This window comes from Pithys albifrons, chromosome 4 (genome assembly GCF_047495875.1).
Source record: "Pithys albifrons albifrons isolate INPA30051 chromosome 4, PitAlb_v1, whole genome shotgun sequence".
Classification (NCBI taxonomy): Eukaryota; Metazoa; Chordata; class Aves; order Passeriformes; family Thamnophilidae; genus Pithys; species Pithys albifrons.
Window position 1 is genome coordinate 52,323,907 of NC_092461.1, and position 17,676 is coordinate 52,341,582.

Here is a 17,676-nt window from a genome sequence, read left to right on the forward strand (position 1 = left end):
GCTGAGACTTCTGGGGAGCTTACAGCACAGACACCTTCCTCTGAAACCTCTCGCTAGCACTGATGTAGGGGCTGAGCCTGGAAGCCAAGCAGAGCCATGGGTGATCCTTTTTTTTACTGGCAGCCAGAGGAGCAGGTCAAGGGACACACAGACAGCATAGATAGAGCCAGCAGCCTCTGGATTGCAATATCCCATGCAACTGCCCACTTGGATGGATGGACACAAGACATAGGGTTTGATGTTAGAGATCTCAGAGCAAACACAAAATCCCATTCTGATGCTGATGCTTCTTCATACAGTGATGGATAGATTCTGCAGGCACCAACATGTAACAGCTCTCTAAAAAGCAAACCAGGCTTGCTGATTGATGTAGGCCATCTTTAATTTTCTCTGCACTCATTTCTTTACATTCTCATTTCATTCCTATGCTGTTATGGTGGGCTCTCACTGCTAAGTGCACTTAAATGTGACTGGGACCATGTGAGAGAGAACACCGCCCCCCCCTCCTCCCACCCCCCTCCCTCCCCACGAGGGATCTGATTGCAGCAGAGGTGATACAGCCTCAGCCCCTGCCCAAATCCCTCAAACTCCAGCTGTAATTCACAGAAAGACTTAACATTTCCAGGCTCCATTCGTGTGGTGAGCCCAGGACTGTTCTTTTATCACGAGTCAGGCTCACAAATCACCACAAGATTAGTCATTGATTGCTGAGGGAGGCAAGGCTTGTAGTCTTTGAGGTCCACACAACTCCTGCATTTGATTTCTCCTCTGTGATTCAATGAGACTGCATGGGACAAGCTTCTGTCCCCCACTCATTCATCACAGGAAGCCTTGATTGTGTGGGACAATTCCTTGTGCTAATGCTATCATTAGAGTGAGAGCAGAGCATCATACCTCCAGTTGGCCTCCCTATATTTTACCTGGGTGTTTTCAGGCTATTTCATTGCCAGGGATCCTGTGATGCTCTAGTGACAGCCCAGTGTTCCTGGTGGTGCTGCTTCAACTCCCTGCTCGTCCCTGGCTCTACAGTGGAGCTCCCTTGGGTGTGCAGCCACCACTGTTGATCCACCTCCAAACTGTGCTTAGTAATAGCAAACTATTACAGTAAAGATCTCTATTATTTCTCTATGCCTATGGGTGCACTTGAACTCTCAGGTCCTAGCATGGTGTGTAGTGGCAAAGGGCTGAATGCAAGCATAGATGGCAAGAGGGATTTTCAAATGAGATTGCTCTCATACTATGACATCATGGCCCCAGAGTATGAATGGGGGCATATCTTGTGGTAGAGGTGATATCTTTCATTAGGTGAAGTGATAAAGTTGAAAAAACCTCCAAAGTTTGTGTACGGTATTTCCATGTTTGAGAATCTCATAGGCAGTCAGAGCCAGTCAGGGTATGATTTATCTGAGTTCATGTGGGCTCCTTGCTTAGGTATGGCCACTCAATCAGTCCTCCCCCTCAAGCCCAGCCAGGCTGACATGTGCAGCCACATTTCTCACATCAGTAAATAAAGAAGCAGGGTTGGTATTTAATAACTTTTCTCAGTACAGCCACAGTGCTTTTTCTGCTGTTTTCCAGCTTGATTCTGTAGCCAGTGCTTTGGGCACACGTCCTTTCAGCAAGGTTTTCAGGGGCTGCTACTGAAGTGCCTTGTTGCAGGAGCTCCCACAGCAGGACAGGATTACACAGCCCCTGGGGAGATGTAGCTACTCTGCCAAGTAACGGCCACACAACATGCAAGAATCACAGGAGAGCAGTTTTTATCATTACGCTCCGTTTACACCATGAAAACAATTTTTTTCCCTTTATTTTCATTAGACAGCATGACCTTCCATCAGCTCCACAAACCGAGCGGGGCAGAGGTGGTGAAGGTGGGTGAAAGCAAACTTTGCTCACACTTACTCTGTCAGCCCAGCCTTGTCTGCCAAGTAGCCTATCTTTGACCAATGAAGTGTAACAGGAACACTTGGCTCCCTTTCCAGGCACGGATGCAGGGAAGAGCAGTTGTTTACATCTCTGTTCAAGTGATTAATGAGAAAACAACAATAAAGGAGTCTGTGGAGATCCATGAGCTGAACATGCTCGGCTGAGCACACACTGAAATAACCAGTTGCTTTAAGGCAGTGGTGAGCCAGCAAACACCCAGGCTCCTTACCTGAGCAATGCACTGGAGAGGGGCAGGGGCTGGATGGGAGATGCTGGGGAAGGGACCAGACCTGCCCCTTGTCCTCTCTTCTGGGGCAGCACTGGGGCACTCACATGGGATGCTCAGTGCTTTGGGTCTCCTCACTGCATCTTTCATTCCCTTCCCTCCCTCCAGCCAGCCTCTCTGCCCCTCTGAGGGGCACAATCCTCCTCTATGCCTTCCCAGTTCCAGAGAGGTCAAAAAAGTGACCCTGGGAAAAGCAGAACAGGGCAGAGATAGATGGAAACATGGAAAAAGAAAAGAAAAACTTTCTCCATGTAACACAATAATTTTAAATACAGTCTTCATGAATATACAATATATATTTTTACATATTTTTTCAGATTAATTCTAATTATTACCTACATATTACACATTCCTTACATATGCAACACACACAAGCAATAGACTCACATCTGAAGTTCAATCAATATGCTTCATCTCAGAGAAAGTTACATTGTGGAACTGGACTTCTGTCTTTACTGATGGAGTCTCATGCTTTCTTGCTTAAATAAATAAAATTGCCTCCAGCTGAGAACCTGCCTAACTGAAGTTAGGGAAATAATTCAGAGATAGCACAGCTGTGAGTTTTCCCAACTAATTTTGCAAAAAGAAAACTGAATATGCACATGATTCCTCCTTTTGTAGAAATCACCTAATTTCTAATTTGTTTTCTAAATCCTGCAGGCATTATAGTGAGAGAATAGTATTTTACTCAGCTTTAGGATAAATTAACTTTAATGTTGTAATCAATTAAAACAGAGTTATTGAAAAAGAGTATAAAGGATTCAGTTCTGAAAATAAATAGATTCCAAAGATTCCCAAACATGAGAGCGCTTACAAAAAGTAACACAGTCCCCAGCTCAGATCCGAGATATTAGGATGTACAGATAACTTTGTAACATCTAAGGTCAGGATCCTAAGAACAAATCAGTATCATGACAGAACACAAGGCTGGAGGGGATCTGAAGAGGACATTATGTCCATGTCTGTGCTGACAGTGGGACCAGCTATACCAGTGCCATCTCTCATGAGTCCTTGGCCAACCAGTCCCAAAAGATTACCAGGGTGGAGACTGAGCAGCCTCCCCAGGCAGTTCAGACCAGTATTTAACTACTGCTGCTGGGAGCAGGTTTGTTCTGATCTCTTAATCACTATCTGTAACTCCATCCCTCTCTCTTGGTCTCATTCACAAGGGGAAGAATTCATTCCTTCTCTCTTCATAGCCATATTTTTTAATAGACTGTTCTCATACTTCTCCTCAGCCTCCTTTTCACCAAATTAAAAAATCCCAATGCCTTCAGCAGGCTTCTGGAAGCAGTTTTCACATTCCCTCTGTTCACTCTGCAGTTGATCCACATTTTTTGCAATTTTTGTGCCAATTGATGGCCACAACTTTTTGCTAAAGTTTTACCAGCACTCTATAGAACACTTGGAAAACACTTGAAGGGCATTTCAAACTAAAGACCTGTGCGTGTAATCCAACAAGTATGCCTTTGTTTTTCAGAAACATTAAATTATTGTTGCACTCAGTTTGTGATTTATTCTTCCAAACCTATTCTGGCCTACTGCTTCCCATCCACTCACCCTCTATCTGTATTTGCACAGTTGTGATATTTCTGCACAGTTAAGATGTGAAGACTATTTCACCATCACTTCCCCCGTGGCTTATAGAGGCTAATTTTCCCTATGCATAACTATTAATTTATAGTCATGGCACAAAATAAAAGGCAAAACCATCTTCTCAGAAACAAAAGTTGGAAATAACACTTAAAAATATTTTGAATCAATTAATCATGTTCAATGTACTCATGCTTACAGAAGAGTGATTAAAAAAAAAAAGCTCTGTCAAATGCTTCAGACTGTGACAGTATGAATTTTGCCAGGAGAAAATATAAATCTAGATTACAATGGCTGTCATGACTGGGGGAAGGTGGCACTCAGGAAAGAGAAGTGAAAAAAAATAAGGGAAGAAAGAAAAGGGGAGACTCTCACTTGTCTTGTTTAGAAGAGTTTTCCTACTTCACCACCTCACCCCACCAACCTTGTTTCGTTTTTACTTCCTTCCAAAGATACCAAGGCACTGTTGTGGATTTGAGCTCATGGGAATTAAATATTACTATAGGAGTACCCTAAGCAACACATACCCAAAGTTTAATTTTGAATATGCCACAGAACCTATCCACTTTGCAACATTTAGCCTCACAAGTCTCTTTATTTCAATTTCTTTCCCTCTTTCTTCAGTAAAAGTGATGAGTGCAATAGCCATGGAAAGATGCAGTGACCTAATGCTCAGCCTGAAGTCCAGCCCAGGCAGGGAGACTAAAGGCTGCTAAAAGGTATCAATTATTTAAGTAAAAGCACATTCATCCCTTGATTTCTCTAGTAAGAGTAACAGTTGTGGTGCTGGATTACTTGCTTTAGTTCAGAGAGACCAAGCTCAAACTACTGTGCCTGACTGACCCTCCTTAAAAGCAGACAAGGTGCTGGGTCTTACTACACATCACAACTCCTTCTCTTGCATAAAAGACTGTCAAACATCAAGTAGGGTGGGTACAGCAGGAAGTGGAAAAATAAAAGTAGTAGCACAGCAGAGAGGTTAACTACATTTCTAATTTTCTGGCTAAGCAGTGTGATCAAAGTTTGAAAATGTCTGCTCCTGTAAGCCTTTTAAAATTTAAATACCTGAGTGCATATGAAAAAGCATACAAGATAAGAATCAAAGCATTTAACATCCCACACATGTATTTTTACAAAGTTACAGCATTTTTTTCCTCAGATTTTACATTCCCAATTATTTCTTCACTGTTATTATTACACCTGCATATAAGTTTACAAAGCCTTTGTTTGCACAGATTAGACAACAATATACGAGATTTTTTTATTAAAATATCATATGCACAATTAGAGGTTATAAAATACTCTTTTAATTAAAAAAAATGTGTGCAAAATTAGATAAAAAAGATTTTCTTCTTCTATTTCAAAGAATGGAAGAGATCAGACTTATGTTCAGGCTAAACTATTTCTGTGTTCAAAGCAGCTTAATACTTGATCAAGGAGAAACCCTCAAGGACTTGTGTGATCCATGTGCTCTCAGTGAAGGGCTTAGTGGTCTGTGTGTGCATGTCTGAAAATGGTGCATTAAACTTGAAAACAATGAGAGATCCACCTGCTGATTTCCAGAGTTCTGGTGATTTTTCTCTTGAGCACAAGTGGCTTGAGAAGTGGTAAAACTGGGACCATAATCAAAATCTCCATCTGTGCTCGCTGTATTTGTTCAAAGCACCAGAAAGAGTGGAGGAATCTGCATGAAAGAGTTGTGCAGGTCACTGAACACCACCATAAAAGCAAATATTAATTTCTTGATTTCCAAAATATCAAATATTTACTGAGGAACTAAAAGCTTTAGTTTTCACCTTATACAGACAGGATTTCAATGACATTGTCTATTAAAGATAACAGTGCTACACTGAGAGTATTTAGAATTGATGCAATATCACATGACCTTTTACCTTTCAAGGTGAAGTTTTGTGATCAACAACTATCCCTCAGAGCCTGCTTTGGCCACTTTTACATCTCCATCTCTGGGCCAACACAGGCACTCACACAGCTGAGACATTAAGTGGCTGAAAACAGATTGAGAGACAACCCCCATAGGTTCTTCCAGTTGGATCAGCTTCCCAGCCTAGTCACTGCCTGGCAACACTCACTGCAGACAGGCAGCTGTGGGATGGGAAGCAGTGTAGCACAGTTTAGGCCAGGAGGTTACTAAGCATCTAATTTTGGCATCAGACTGAGTTATAGGGATGGGGTTTAGCTTTATCAATGTGAACAAAAGTCAGTTTGTTAGCCAACTACCTGAGATGGTCATTTTTGCTCTTACACATGCCAAAGCAGCACACTTGGAGCAGATGACAGAGAAGTGATGCTGGAGGTAAAGATTTTGCCCAGAAGTAGGTTATACCCTGGGCTAAATTACCTTTATGTCAAAAGTAGAAGAACAAAAATGAGGACTTTTTTTTTTTCTGTTTGTTTTAGAGGTAAAGCTGAAGAAAGGGATAAAGGAAAGGACGTAAGAAATCTTATCACCTCTTTGATTATGTGTTTTTAAAAGACTAGAGATTACAGGGGCATTTTTCATAAATATATTTCTCTATCTTCCTCTGAGCCCATGGCATGTGATAAAGCAGCTGGTACAGCCATCAATACACTGTTTTGCAGTTCAACTTGCATTTTTCTGCACAAATGTTTTCTGGGTGACTTCACCCTTTGACTGTTCCTATACAGAAGATTAAGTAAACCAAGCTTGAAAGGCTCAAGGGGCTTGATCAGAAAGCTCACAAAGGCAAGAGAGTAGCTGCCATTTTACGAACACAGTCTACATCACTGCTGCAATTTTACATCAGCATGAGGCTTAGAAATTAGACTCTATAGTCACCTAAGAAAGTTGCTCATTCTGACTAACCAACACTACATCCTAGTGCTTTGCTGCAAGAAGTAACATCATCTCTGCACTTTGCTCCACAGAGAAAACTGACTCTGAGGAGCTTTCTCTCAGTACTGGTATTAAAGTTTGAAGTAGCATGGATTTGAAGCCCCGGGAAGCACAGAAAGCAGCAGCGCTTAAGACAACTCAAGTAGTCAAAGTTTGGCTTTAATAGTCAAGGCTTTAAACATTACAGTGTGACACTCTGGACATATGAAAGACTAGCCATGTTCCCAGGGCAGCAAATGGAAAATTATATTGAGTATGGTGGTTATCTGAAGCAAACACTATGATACACCCAAAACAGATCTTCTGGGGGTTATTATCCTTACCTTCACTAAGGAAGTCTAACTGCTGGGGCCTTTAAATGCAAATCCATTCTTTGGACACTGTCCTAGTTGGATCATTTGTGTGTACAAGTCCATCCTCTGTTGCATACTACAAACACAAGTTAAGACAGAAGCAATCAGAAGCCAAACTAGTGCAGAAGAGAGCCAGCAGCTGGCTACGTAGTCTTAACATATTTTAAAGCCCTGGGCAGATATCAAAGTTCAGGCTACGTAATTAGACATTCATAATGCTCCCATCACCATGGCATCAAGAGCAATTCAGCAACAGAAACTACACTGGGGTAATCAGCCTCCTCTAACAGTGCAACACATGGGTACACAGAGTATTTTGTTGAAGACCACTGTCTCCAGACTTGGCAGTCACAACTGACTGGTCTCAAGAGTATCCCTGGAGATTGGAGACAAACATGCCTCCTGCACAGCCACACACACTCTCACAGTCACTAAAGGGAAAGTTAACAAGTTCACTGTTTGGTAGGTTTGCATAGACCACTTACCCCTGAAGTTGTCCTAATACTGAAAGATGCCACTGGCTACTCCTTATTCCACAGTTTTAAGATGAAAGTTAAAAAAAATGAAAAACTCTCTTCCTCAAGAGCCCATGCTTCTTGCTCAAAGCCACTTTGATAATTTTGCTCTATCTGCTGAGCATGGCTTCAAGCACCTACCCATTTCCATGCTATTCCTTAGACCTACAGTAACCTCTCCAAACCACAGGAGAAAGGTAGTTCCCAGACAATCTCTGCTTTTGTTCTTCAAACTCGAGGCTATGAAAATAACACAAGAAAGTTTCTTCTGGGCATTATCAGTCATCCCTTTGCTTGCTTATATCTGTGTTTAAATCCTTAGCTAAAATGGTATTCATGAAGACTAAGTTTAGCTACCGTCCCAAGATGGCTTGTGGAAGAGTCTTCCCTTCCTCCTCAAGAGGCCTTCAGTGTTAGCCTACATTCCATTTCTGTGAGTTAAAGTTCATCTTCTTGAGTGCTTCTGCAGCTTCTAAATCCAATAAGTGCATTTGCCTCCAAGCACATGTTCTCACCAGTTTTCAGTCTTGCCTTTACAGAGTTTCCACTATTTGCAAAGCCCTGGGTTGTCCTCATGGAGCACAGTATGGAAGGGAATAGTTTAGTCACAGCAAATGACAAGCCAATCCAGCAGACAAGCCATTCCTGGACACAACATACACACGTTTGTGGCTTGCCTTCAAACAAAGCTTTCCAAGGTGTTCCACAAAGCCAATGAAGTTAATTGAGGTTTAACAGCTGCTGCTTCTACAGTGAACAACTATCATGTCTAAGAGAGCTGCTTTTTCCATTTTCCATTGGAACTGCTTATTTCCACAGTTTTGCATTCCTGGGTGTTCTTGTCAATAATTCTTCACTAGACAGAGATAGTCTGACGCCAAGGACAACACTTGTAATAACTTACATCAATTCTGAGACCATTGTCAGAAAAACAGCTGTAGAATAGCATTTTCATACAAACTTACCACATCTCATAAATGGTTTCCTGCATGCCTTTCCCATGACATTTATAGTTATACTAATTTTTGAAAAATACTACCACAGTCAAAATACCTACATTCTACTCAGCTTCTCAAACATAGGATCCAGGGGTCACCTTATGACATTAATGAGGCTGAAAATAAGTCTGTCTCTGTCATTCAGCTGTGGAACTTACTGCACTCACATACTGTCTCCAACCTCCTTTTTTTTTTTTCCAATGTAGCTACAGAGTAAGTATTTGAACTCATGGCAGATAGGCCCATCCCCACTTTGGATGCCAAATCTATGTCAGTGGTTACCCTTACCAATCTGCCAAATACCCCTGAGGAAGGAACTCTCCACAGCTGCCAGGAAAGCAATATTTGCTTTCATTTACTTATATTTCATGGACTTTTTAGACACAGCATCTTTTGTAGTAATTGGCAACTGTTGGAAGTTAAATGTTAGTGCCACAAAGCTACATGCTTATCTTGTTTTAAAGCAATATTAATGCCACAATAATATGATTTATTCAGGTGTAATAAAAATTATTTTCCTATGCCCTAAATATTCATAAACTGTACATGTTAGAATCCTTGATATTCTTTGTCATGTCTTTCATAGCCTTATTCAAACTGACATGAAACTGTAGCTACTGAACACTTTCGTTTTGATTTTGCAGTTCCAGAAAATATCCTTTTTGCTAAAATGTGATGTAATCCACAAGTACCCATATACTGCTACATGCATGTATATATGTGTAACATTTAACTAAAAAATATTTTGCTCTTGGATGTAGTGAATAAGATGCACCTCTCCAGCCTATTTACACCTGCACAGCTTTATACAAAGTGTCCAAAGTATCATTAACATGGATCCTTTTGGCCAGACAATGCAAACTGTCAGAAAGGCAATTTGTGCATCAGATAAGAAAGCAGAACACAGTAAGAGAACTTATAACATAGAATAGCTTAATTTTTTCTAGAATCCTTATGAGGACAACCCCATTACTACTAAAACTCTTATGAAGACCATGGAAAGAGAACTTTTGCCAGCTTTCTATACAGAGTTCTTACTAGGCGGGATAAAAAGTCCAGCCCCTAAAGTAGACCATGATGCAGCTTTCTGAAGTAAACTAATTTATTAAGGCAAGACAGAGTTAACTTATGTCACCATTAAAAAAACAAAACCCAAAACCAAAACAAGGCACAACAACAAAAATATCCCATCACCAAAACAAGAAAGCACCAGAAAACAATGAGACAGACTCCTTGGGCAATCTTGCATTCCTTTTCAAACAAGGCTACAGCCCTTGTCTTTGGAAGGCATTGCTGTTAAACTGAAGTTCCTCTGTCTTCTCAGCATTTGCTGAGAGACAGGCCATGAGAACTTGCAGTGGTGGCCATGACAGCCTTATCTGGGTTTTTCAGAGAACAGCTCTCCCACTGTCTTGGCCATTAGCCCCACTGCTGCACCTCCCTGTGCTTTCCCCTCAGCTTTGGTAGGATAGCAGTTGCTGGGGCAAGAGTGCTTCTCTGAGTTCTGACCCCCCTCTTTCTGTTTTTTTACTCCTTTTACAGGGTCCACATCTATTTCAAGGAACTCAGACAGCTGTTTAAAACTCTAGCTATTCAGCCTTGCTGGCTCTGCACTGCAAAGCTCTAAGCACTTGCTAATTCATAACTCCACCTTGGAGATGAAGGTGAAGCTTCAGCCACAGGTTAGGCTAAGGGTGCTATCTGCTCCAGTTCCCTGACAGAAGACAGTATATGGACTGCTCCCAGACAGCTCCGTGTTCTCCAGTCGGAGTGGTGACAACCTCCTAGAGGAACAGCAGCAAGTGACTTAGAGGTGTCATGTCTCCAGATGGAAAAGCAGTAGATAGGGGACATGGATAATGAAAAGTGTCCAGGGAAACAAGAAAAATATTCCAGCTTATCTTCTCTAATTAAACGAATCTCAGAAACAAATACTTGCATGTCTTACATTAGGTCAGACAGAATTTCTACAGCTGTTCTTAGCTGCATACTACTGTATAATAATGCAATGCAAGAATTTAATTTTTTATATCCATCTAGTTCTTGAAATCAAATGTGATATGAAGCCATTCCCAATGTAAACCTCTTTTCCTTATGAATCGACCGTTCTTCTTGGATCTAATCAACAGGCAGATTGGATTTTTTTTCCAATCAATATTTCTGAGATTGCTGTATTCTCCAAAGAATCTCAAAATAAAACTTAATTAAGTTTCAGAAATCAGTTTTGATGCAAGAACAAGTTTTCACATCTTCTGAAGGTTGACACTGGCATTCAGACATCATTTGCACACTTCAAGGGATTGCAAACATTCATCATTAAAATATGTGGAAACATTGACGATCACTGTCTCTCCTGATTTCCTAACATTTTTCCATGATACTTTTGCTTAGCAGATATAAATATCCAGAAGGAAGCTGTGGTTTCTCTTACAAGTGGGTGTAGTTGGGAGCAGTCAGCATACATAACCAAGCAGGTGTTTAGGTTTCTGCCAAGTATCTTGCAGGTCAAACAAAAGAACCACAGGCATACACAGCACTATTCGCATGTAGGAACAGATACACATGTAGACACCATCTAGAGGTTTCAGCTCTCTCCCCGCACATTTTTCATCCCTGTTTCTCCTATGATTTTGTTCTCTGTAGTCCTGAAAAAGTTTTTTGTTTGTATAGTATTAACTATTTTCTGCTTTGTAAAAACTGATACTGAAGATAACCTTTCATCAAGGTACTGATTGACAGTTTCTATTAATTTCAGGACTGTAAGACAGGTCCTGTATTGCAGGTTAGTCTTACTACCTATCCCTCACTGTAATACACAGAGGAACACTAGTAGGAAAAGAAAACTTGTCAGACTCATCCACTAGTGTTTCAAGATTAAATTAGCCCCCACTTTGTGAGGTCTAGGAAGCTCAGCAGACCCTGAGCAGCTCTGCAACACCCCAAAGTCAGATCCTCTGACTGAAGCAAGCAGGAGGACCAGAAAAACCAAAGGATCCACATCACCATGCAGTCTTCAAAACAACCTCAAGGAAATTTGATAGATGAGCCCTGGATCTAGAGAACAGAAGATTTTTTTCAGAGACTGTAAGGAATTTTCAACTACTCCTGGGGTTGCACGGGACATGGGTATAATGTTCACATATACACAAGCTTGCAGTGTAATGCCTATAATGTTCATTGCTGGAAAGCAGCCCAAAAGCAGGGGGAAATGCAGCTTCACTATATAGCTTTTTTAGAAGTGGTTCATACAAATGTCTGAGAGAAGCAAAGCTATTAAATTTTGTGGCATAATTACCAAAGTTGAAAGTTTTAACATGGTACTTCATTCAAAAAAACCTAACAAGATGTGCTATTAGCAAAAGTATTTACATAACTAGAATAATTTTCCTTTTCTAAGACTGAAATGTTTATCCACATTTAAAGAAAGGCCATGTAACTTGACAAATAACAGGAGTAACAACATTAAACCATCAGGTCATCTGTTAGTCAAATAGAAACATTTAGATCCCCTTGGCTGCTGTTTAATCATGGACAAATATCACAGACTCTGTTCTCAACTAGGAAGGCTTTTAACTTAAACAAAAAGCTTTCAAGTCCAAGGTGGCTTATTCCAAGATAAACCCAACTCTGCCCCTGAAAACACCAAGAACTCCTTCAGCAGAGATGCCTTCCCCATGTTTAACCAGATACCCTGCTGCCCACTCCAGCTGACTACTGCAGTCAGCTTCCCAACTGCTGAAATTGATAGTAGCACAACAAAAACAAGCAGTGGGAATGAAGCCAGAAACACTTACTGCCACAGAAGACTGAAAAAGTCTGCCCTGGGTAGTGTTGGGACTTTCATCACACCCTGCAGAAGACTGCTTCCCAGTATAGAGAAACATCCAGCAGCGTATCTTTGTGCCCCAAATAAGCTGAGATCACTGCAAATGTTTAGAGAGCAACCTGCATGGATGACACACATGCCTTGAGGCACAACAGGCAGATCTTCTCTCCCACCACTGAACTGTGTAGTAAATAACAAAAAGGAAAAACTACACTCAAACTGATCTCTGCAGCAAGCTTGCACAATGTTGCAATACCAATTAATCCCTCATACTAATCCAAATGTTTTAGTAGTTAGTGGAAGAGTCAGAAGGCAACAGTGAGAGCTGCTGGCTGAAAATCAAGTCATTCAGTATATTATGCAAACAAAGGAGAACCCATGGTGGCATTTTGTATGGTGGGCTGAGTAAATCTTGAATGCTACTACCAGCAGCAACATCTTTACAGGCTTACCAAAGGTGGAGGTTTTGGTTTTTAATTTAAATAACTCACTATCTTGATATCCAGATGCCTATTGATCAGAGCATTACCTTTCTGCTGCTTTTCAGACACCGTGGCTGTTTTACTAATTAAAACCTACAAACGAAGGGATAATGAAAGCCTATGGAGGCATGCAACAATTAATCTTCCCTGTTAGTGTGCTCCTCCCTCAACCAAATACAGTAGTAGTTAAAGGCATCCCTGCTGTTCTAATCCTTGGCAAGTACATCAGTTTAGAAAAGTGAATCATTAAGTGTCCCACCCAAACAATCATTTCAGTGACAAGTTTGTGCCATTAACTAAAAAGTTGATGTTATTTTTACAAATTCATGATGGAGACCAGCTCAATAAGAGGAAGGATAGGTAATGAAAAGTCCCAGAATAGGCAATGAAAAGTCCCAGAATAGGCAATGAAAAGTCCTAGATTCTGCCACTTAATGTAAACATGTGAACTACATTTGCTGGACAGCAGCTGAAAGCTGCCAGTAGACATTTGTGCCCAGTAAGCCCATTCACTCAGATGTGATCTCATGCAATCTGAGCTGACATACCTAGTACAATAATAATAGCAATAATAATAAAAACTGCAACAGTTTAAGAGCTGTGGTCCTGGGTGTTGCTATGATGCTGTGACTACAACTAAGCTGATGAGAGGTTTTCTTTCTGGCTGCTGCTGTTCTCCATCTGTGACAAAGCTTCCAGGCTAAATACACATATGGTTGTTTCCTAACCCAGTTCTGTCAAGTGATGCTGGTTAGCCAGACGAAGATATGCAAATAAAGCTGCTGGCAGCAGCTCTGACTAGTATTGCTCTGATCCAGCCTACTTGTTCCCAGCTTTGCCAGTTTTAAACTCCTATAACTTATTTGTGCTTCAGTATGGTCTGAGCAATGACCAAGGTTAGGAGAAAGCCTCACTTGTTTTCCATTATGGTCTCTATAGAGGAGCTGATCCATCACAGAGAACAAATGAGAGTTTTTTCTAACCTTAGTCATTTCACTTTTATACACACATACTTCTGTATGCGTGCATACATAAATATTAATGTTATATGTATGTTGAACATGTATGTACTTTTACAAGTTGATTATTGTATAATGAGAACAAACATACCTAATCCATAGCAGGAAGAGACAGAAGCAGACAGATGCAAACACTAACAGATTACCCTGTATTTCCTTGTGCAGCGAGTGTCAGAACTGTACCTTTATTGCATAAAAAGGCCTTTTAATGCAAACCACTCCAATACAGAGAACTATATACACACTGGCACAACAGGGAGATAATCCAAACTTAGCCACCATTAGACCAGTACAACTGAATACAGCTACAAACACAACAGAACAGACCTACACTCTCAAGCAGTGCCTGTATCTCAAGACAAGTACTACAAAGGTGAGAACAAACAAGTTCTCCCACACACCTTGGTTCAACAACACAAGAATTTACCATAGGACACAGAACATAAGAACACTTTTCCAGTTATTTTCAGTTCAAGGACTTCCTGAGCCAGGTGTGGTTTCTGTGCATTCACTAACTCACAATGAATTTCCTGCCAGGGATTTTATCCAGTTTGTTTGAACCCACATCAGTCTTCAGCTTCCACGTCATGTTTTAGCTATGTGTCCTACAAGCACACTACCCACTGAATAAGAAGCTCTTTCCACGGCACTATTTAAAATACTGTTAAAAAAAAAGGTACAAATTATAAGCGTACTACTACATGTATAGACTTTGACAGATACTTCTGAAGTTTTAAAGGTACTGCTTAAAAGTGATAAAAATGGCATTAGAACTCAATAAATACAGTAAGATTCCTCTTTGTAAAACTGTACACCCTGTAGCAGTAGCTTTCAAGTTTGTATACAATAAAAAGTTTTATAGAATCTGTTATCAATTGCCAAGCAGTGCAGTTATTCATTGCTTTCAGTGTACACACAGCACCTAGTACACTCATTTATTCAGGATTAGATAAAGAAACTCCTCCCTGCCATGAATCCTATTGTTTTCTTAAAAGCCTGGGACTAGACAGAGAACAAGACCACTGATTTGCTGTCAGAGCATGTTGCCAGATATAATTACAAGCTGAACAGAGATATCAAAGACTGACAGATCTCGAATAACTTGCTCTCCCTCCTTTTCATTAGAAATTCACTAAAGCTATTTTAATAGCTTAGAAGGCATCCATTTCTTTATACCACTGAGTTTCGACACCAAAAGCTATAAGAGCATTGAGTCTGAGAGTTTCAGGATTTTTGATAGATACTGAAGACCAAAACAATGTCTGCCACCATCTAGGCTGATTGCTGTGTGGAAAACAGAACTGGATTGTTATAAAGCAACTTGACCTTACAAACCACAAGTGGCAGAACCTTTTGGCAGCAGGTCAAAGAACCTTCCCTTACTTCCATAAGTATTCACTAGTTATATTTATGAACCATTGTCTGATCATTCGCCACCAGCTCTGTGCTGCTTTTCCACGTACAGGCATTTAGCACACCGCTTAGTCCAGAGGATACATCATTCTTTCCTGCTGCACATAACATTTTTTTGGATTTAAGTTTCAGAACTAAAAGAACTGTTCTGATTGCTACTTCAAAGGGACCCAAATTACTTACTGCATCCTTTACAAAGCACAGGAACTTGCCTGAAACACAACAAAACTCGATTTTTTTTGAAAAAAAATAGTCCAAAATGTCACCGATAAAGGATCACTACATCTACTGGAATATATGCAGTCTGTCTGTAGATCAAACATTTACTCTGGATAGATAAGCAATATTCAAACACCAAATCTCACAATACAGAAAGAAGCCAAGTTGACTCCAGAAATTTTTCCATATTTTCTTTAAAAAGGAGGTACTTGTAATTGGCACAGAAGAACACTGCACACCTGTCAGTTATACAAGAATGTGAAAAGGATAGTTAGAGACTTGGGATTGATCAGTCTGTAACCAACATATATGCCCACAGCCAGTGATGGAACTCATGTGGGATCCCATTCGGTGAGATCTCTGCAGGGCTTGACACTTAGCCTGCAGTGGCCAGTTTATTATTTTAAGAAATAAAACATGTCAAAGTTATAACAAACTATTACTACTATATTTTCATGACATATAGAACTGTTATTGAGAAACTTGGTTTATATTGCCAGTGCAAGTTTGGAATTTTATTTTTCTTGATATTACATTAGCGAGGCTGAGTTTGGTAACATATTATAACCATAGGACAGTTATTGAAGGCATTATAGAAATTAATTCCTAAGTGAAGAAAACATTTTAATAACAAAACCGCAACAGGCAGCTCACAGACATATTGGTTTAGTGTCAAGTAATAAGAAAACTTTTGTTATCTTACAGGTATGATAGAGTCCATATTGCTTAACAAGTTTCTAAGTAGCTATTTAGACCCTTCTCCAGAGACAAAACTTGAGTTCTTCAATAGATTCCCTGATAGATAAGGAATGGTTTATGGCTTATAGGGAACATGGCTCTTTCCAAGTATCAAGAGTTTTTGTTCTGTAGAAGACAGTTAATATATCCCAAAGAGCCGAAAGCCCTTTGTGAAAGGTGTTTGAGGTCAGGAAGAATATATGCCTTGCTATGCTTTTACATATGCATTCAATACATATATGCTTCCATGCAACACTTATTTGTAGAAGTAAACAGTTTTCAAAGGTCAAAAGTTGCTTTGTTAAAAAACCAAAACCAGGCAGAATTTCAGATGTTGTTAGGGCAGATCCCAATCCACCCATCCTAATGAGGGGCCAAGGGCTTCCTCATAGACATGGGAAGGAATAATGCACATATCAGTTCCCACCGAGGGCATAACAATGCAAACTAAGTTTAAGAGGCATATTAGGTAGAAAGAAAAGAATCAAATATCCCACATAAACGTGAGACCTATGTTTAAAAAAAAACAAAAACAAAACAAACAAAAACACCAAAACAAACAAAAAACCAACAAACCCCAAAACCACACAACAAAGAAACTAACACCCAAAAAAACATGGCTACCTGAAATACTCTAAAACTTGGAAAATCCCTAGATATCCTTAAATTGTTTCCCTGAAAAAGATACCGAACAAGCTGGTCTTGGTAACACAAGCCTTTTGCAGAGCAGCTAATGTTCTTTTGTGAGCTTTGTGCATTTGCTGCAAAAAAAAGGACTTCTTTGTTCCTGCTTGGTTTCTCCTCTGCTTTACCTGGGGTAATATGCTGTGTAGTTCATGAAGAGCTGAGCCCCAGCAGGGAAGTAGGCTGTGGAGGGCTGGAGTGTTCGTGGGTTCAGGAGCATGGGTGGTTGATACAGAGCAGCTTCTGTTGGCACAACTGCAGCAGGAGCTGGAAAGGAGTAGGAAGGGGGTGAAAGACCTAAAGGGAACAAATGGAAAATAGATTAGGAACCCCTGAATTTCAAAGCCAATGAAGACCATACATACACAACAAGCCTGCAGTATGTCAAGACCATTCACAAGCTTCTCATTCCCTTGAACATTGCAGAAAACAAATCTGAGCCACCAACACGAGCTTGACTACAAGCATTGTGTCTACCCCCCACCAAAAAGCAAAGCCAGGAATACACAGAAAGCTACCTCTTGCTCTCAAAATAGGATTTTTTTCTGAAGAGGAAGCCAGTTTTTCTCATCTAGGCTCAGATTTTAATGAAGTCTGCAATCAAGAAGTATGAGACTTCCTCACTGTAAGAAGTAAGCTTCCATGATAAATATCTAACCTCCTCCAGGACAGAGGGCACTTTCATCCAGGTATTCCCTATCCCTCAAACAGCTGTCTTCAATTAATCAACAGCAGATAGAGAAGAGTCA

General features: G+C 40.4%; 1 protein-coding gene across 4 annotated transcripts in view; it reads right to left on the reverse strand.

The window, feature by feature from the left end:
• ESRP1 (epithelial splicing regulatory protein 1) overlaps positions 1-17,676 on the reverse strand; it is a 41,935-nt gene that overhangs the window by 3,181 nt on the left and 21,078 nt on the right. For 2 of the 4 annotated variants that reach the window (XM_071554154.1, XM_071554153.1), the window contains exon 13: positions 17,056-17,224. In XM_071554154.1, the coding sequence (XP_071410255.1) occupies positions 17,056-17,224 (169 nt within the window). Of the gene's footprint in view, positions 1-2,905; positions 5,490-7,003; positions 7,110-17,055; positions 17,225-17,676 lie in introns of those variants that run through there. The other 2 variants (XM_071554155.1, XM_071554156.1) reach the window with 2 other exon arrangements.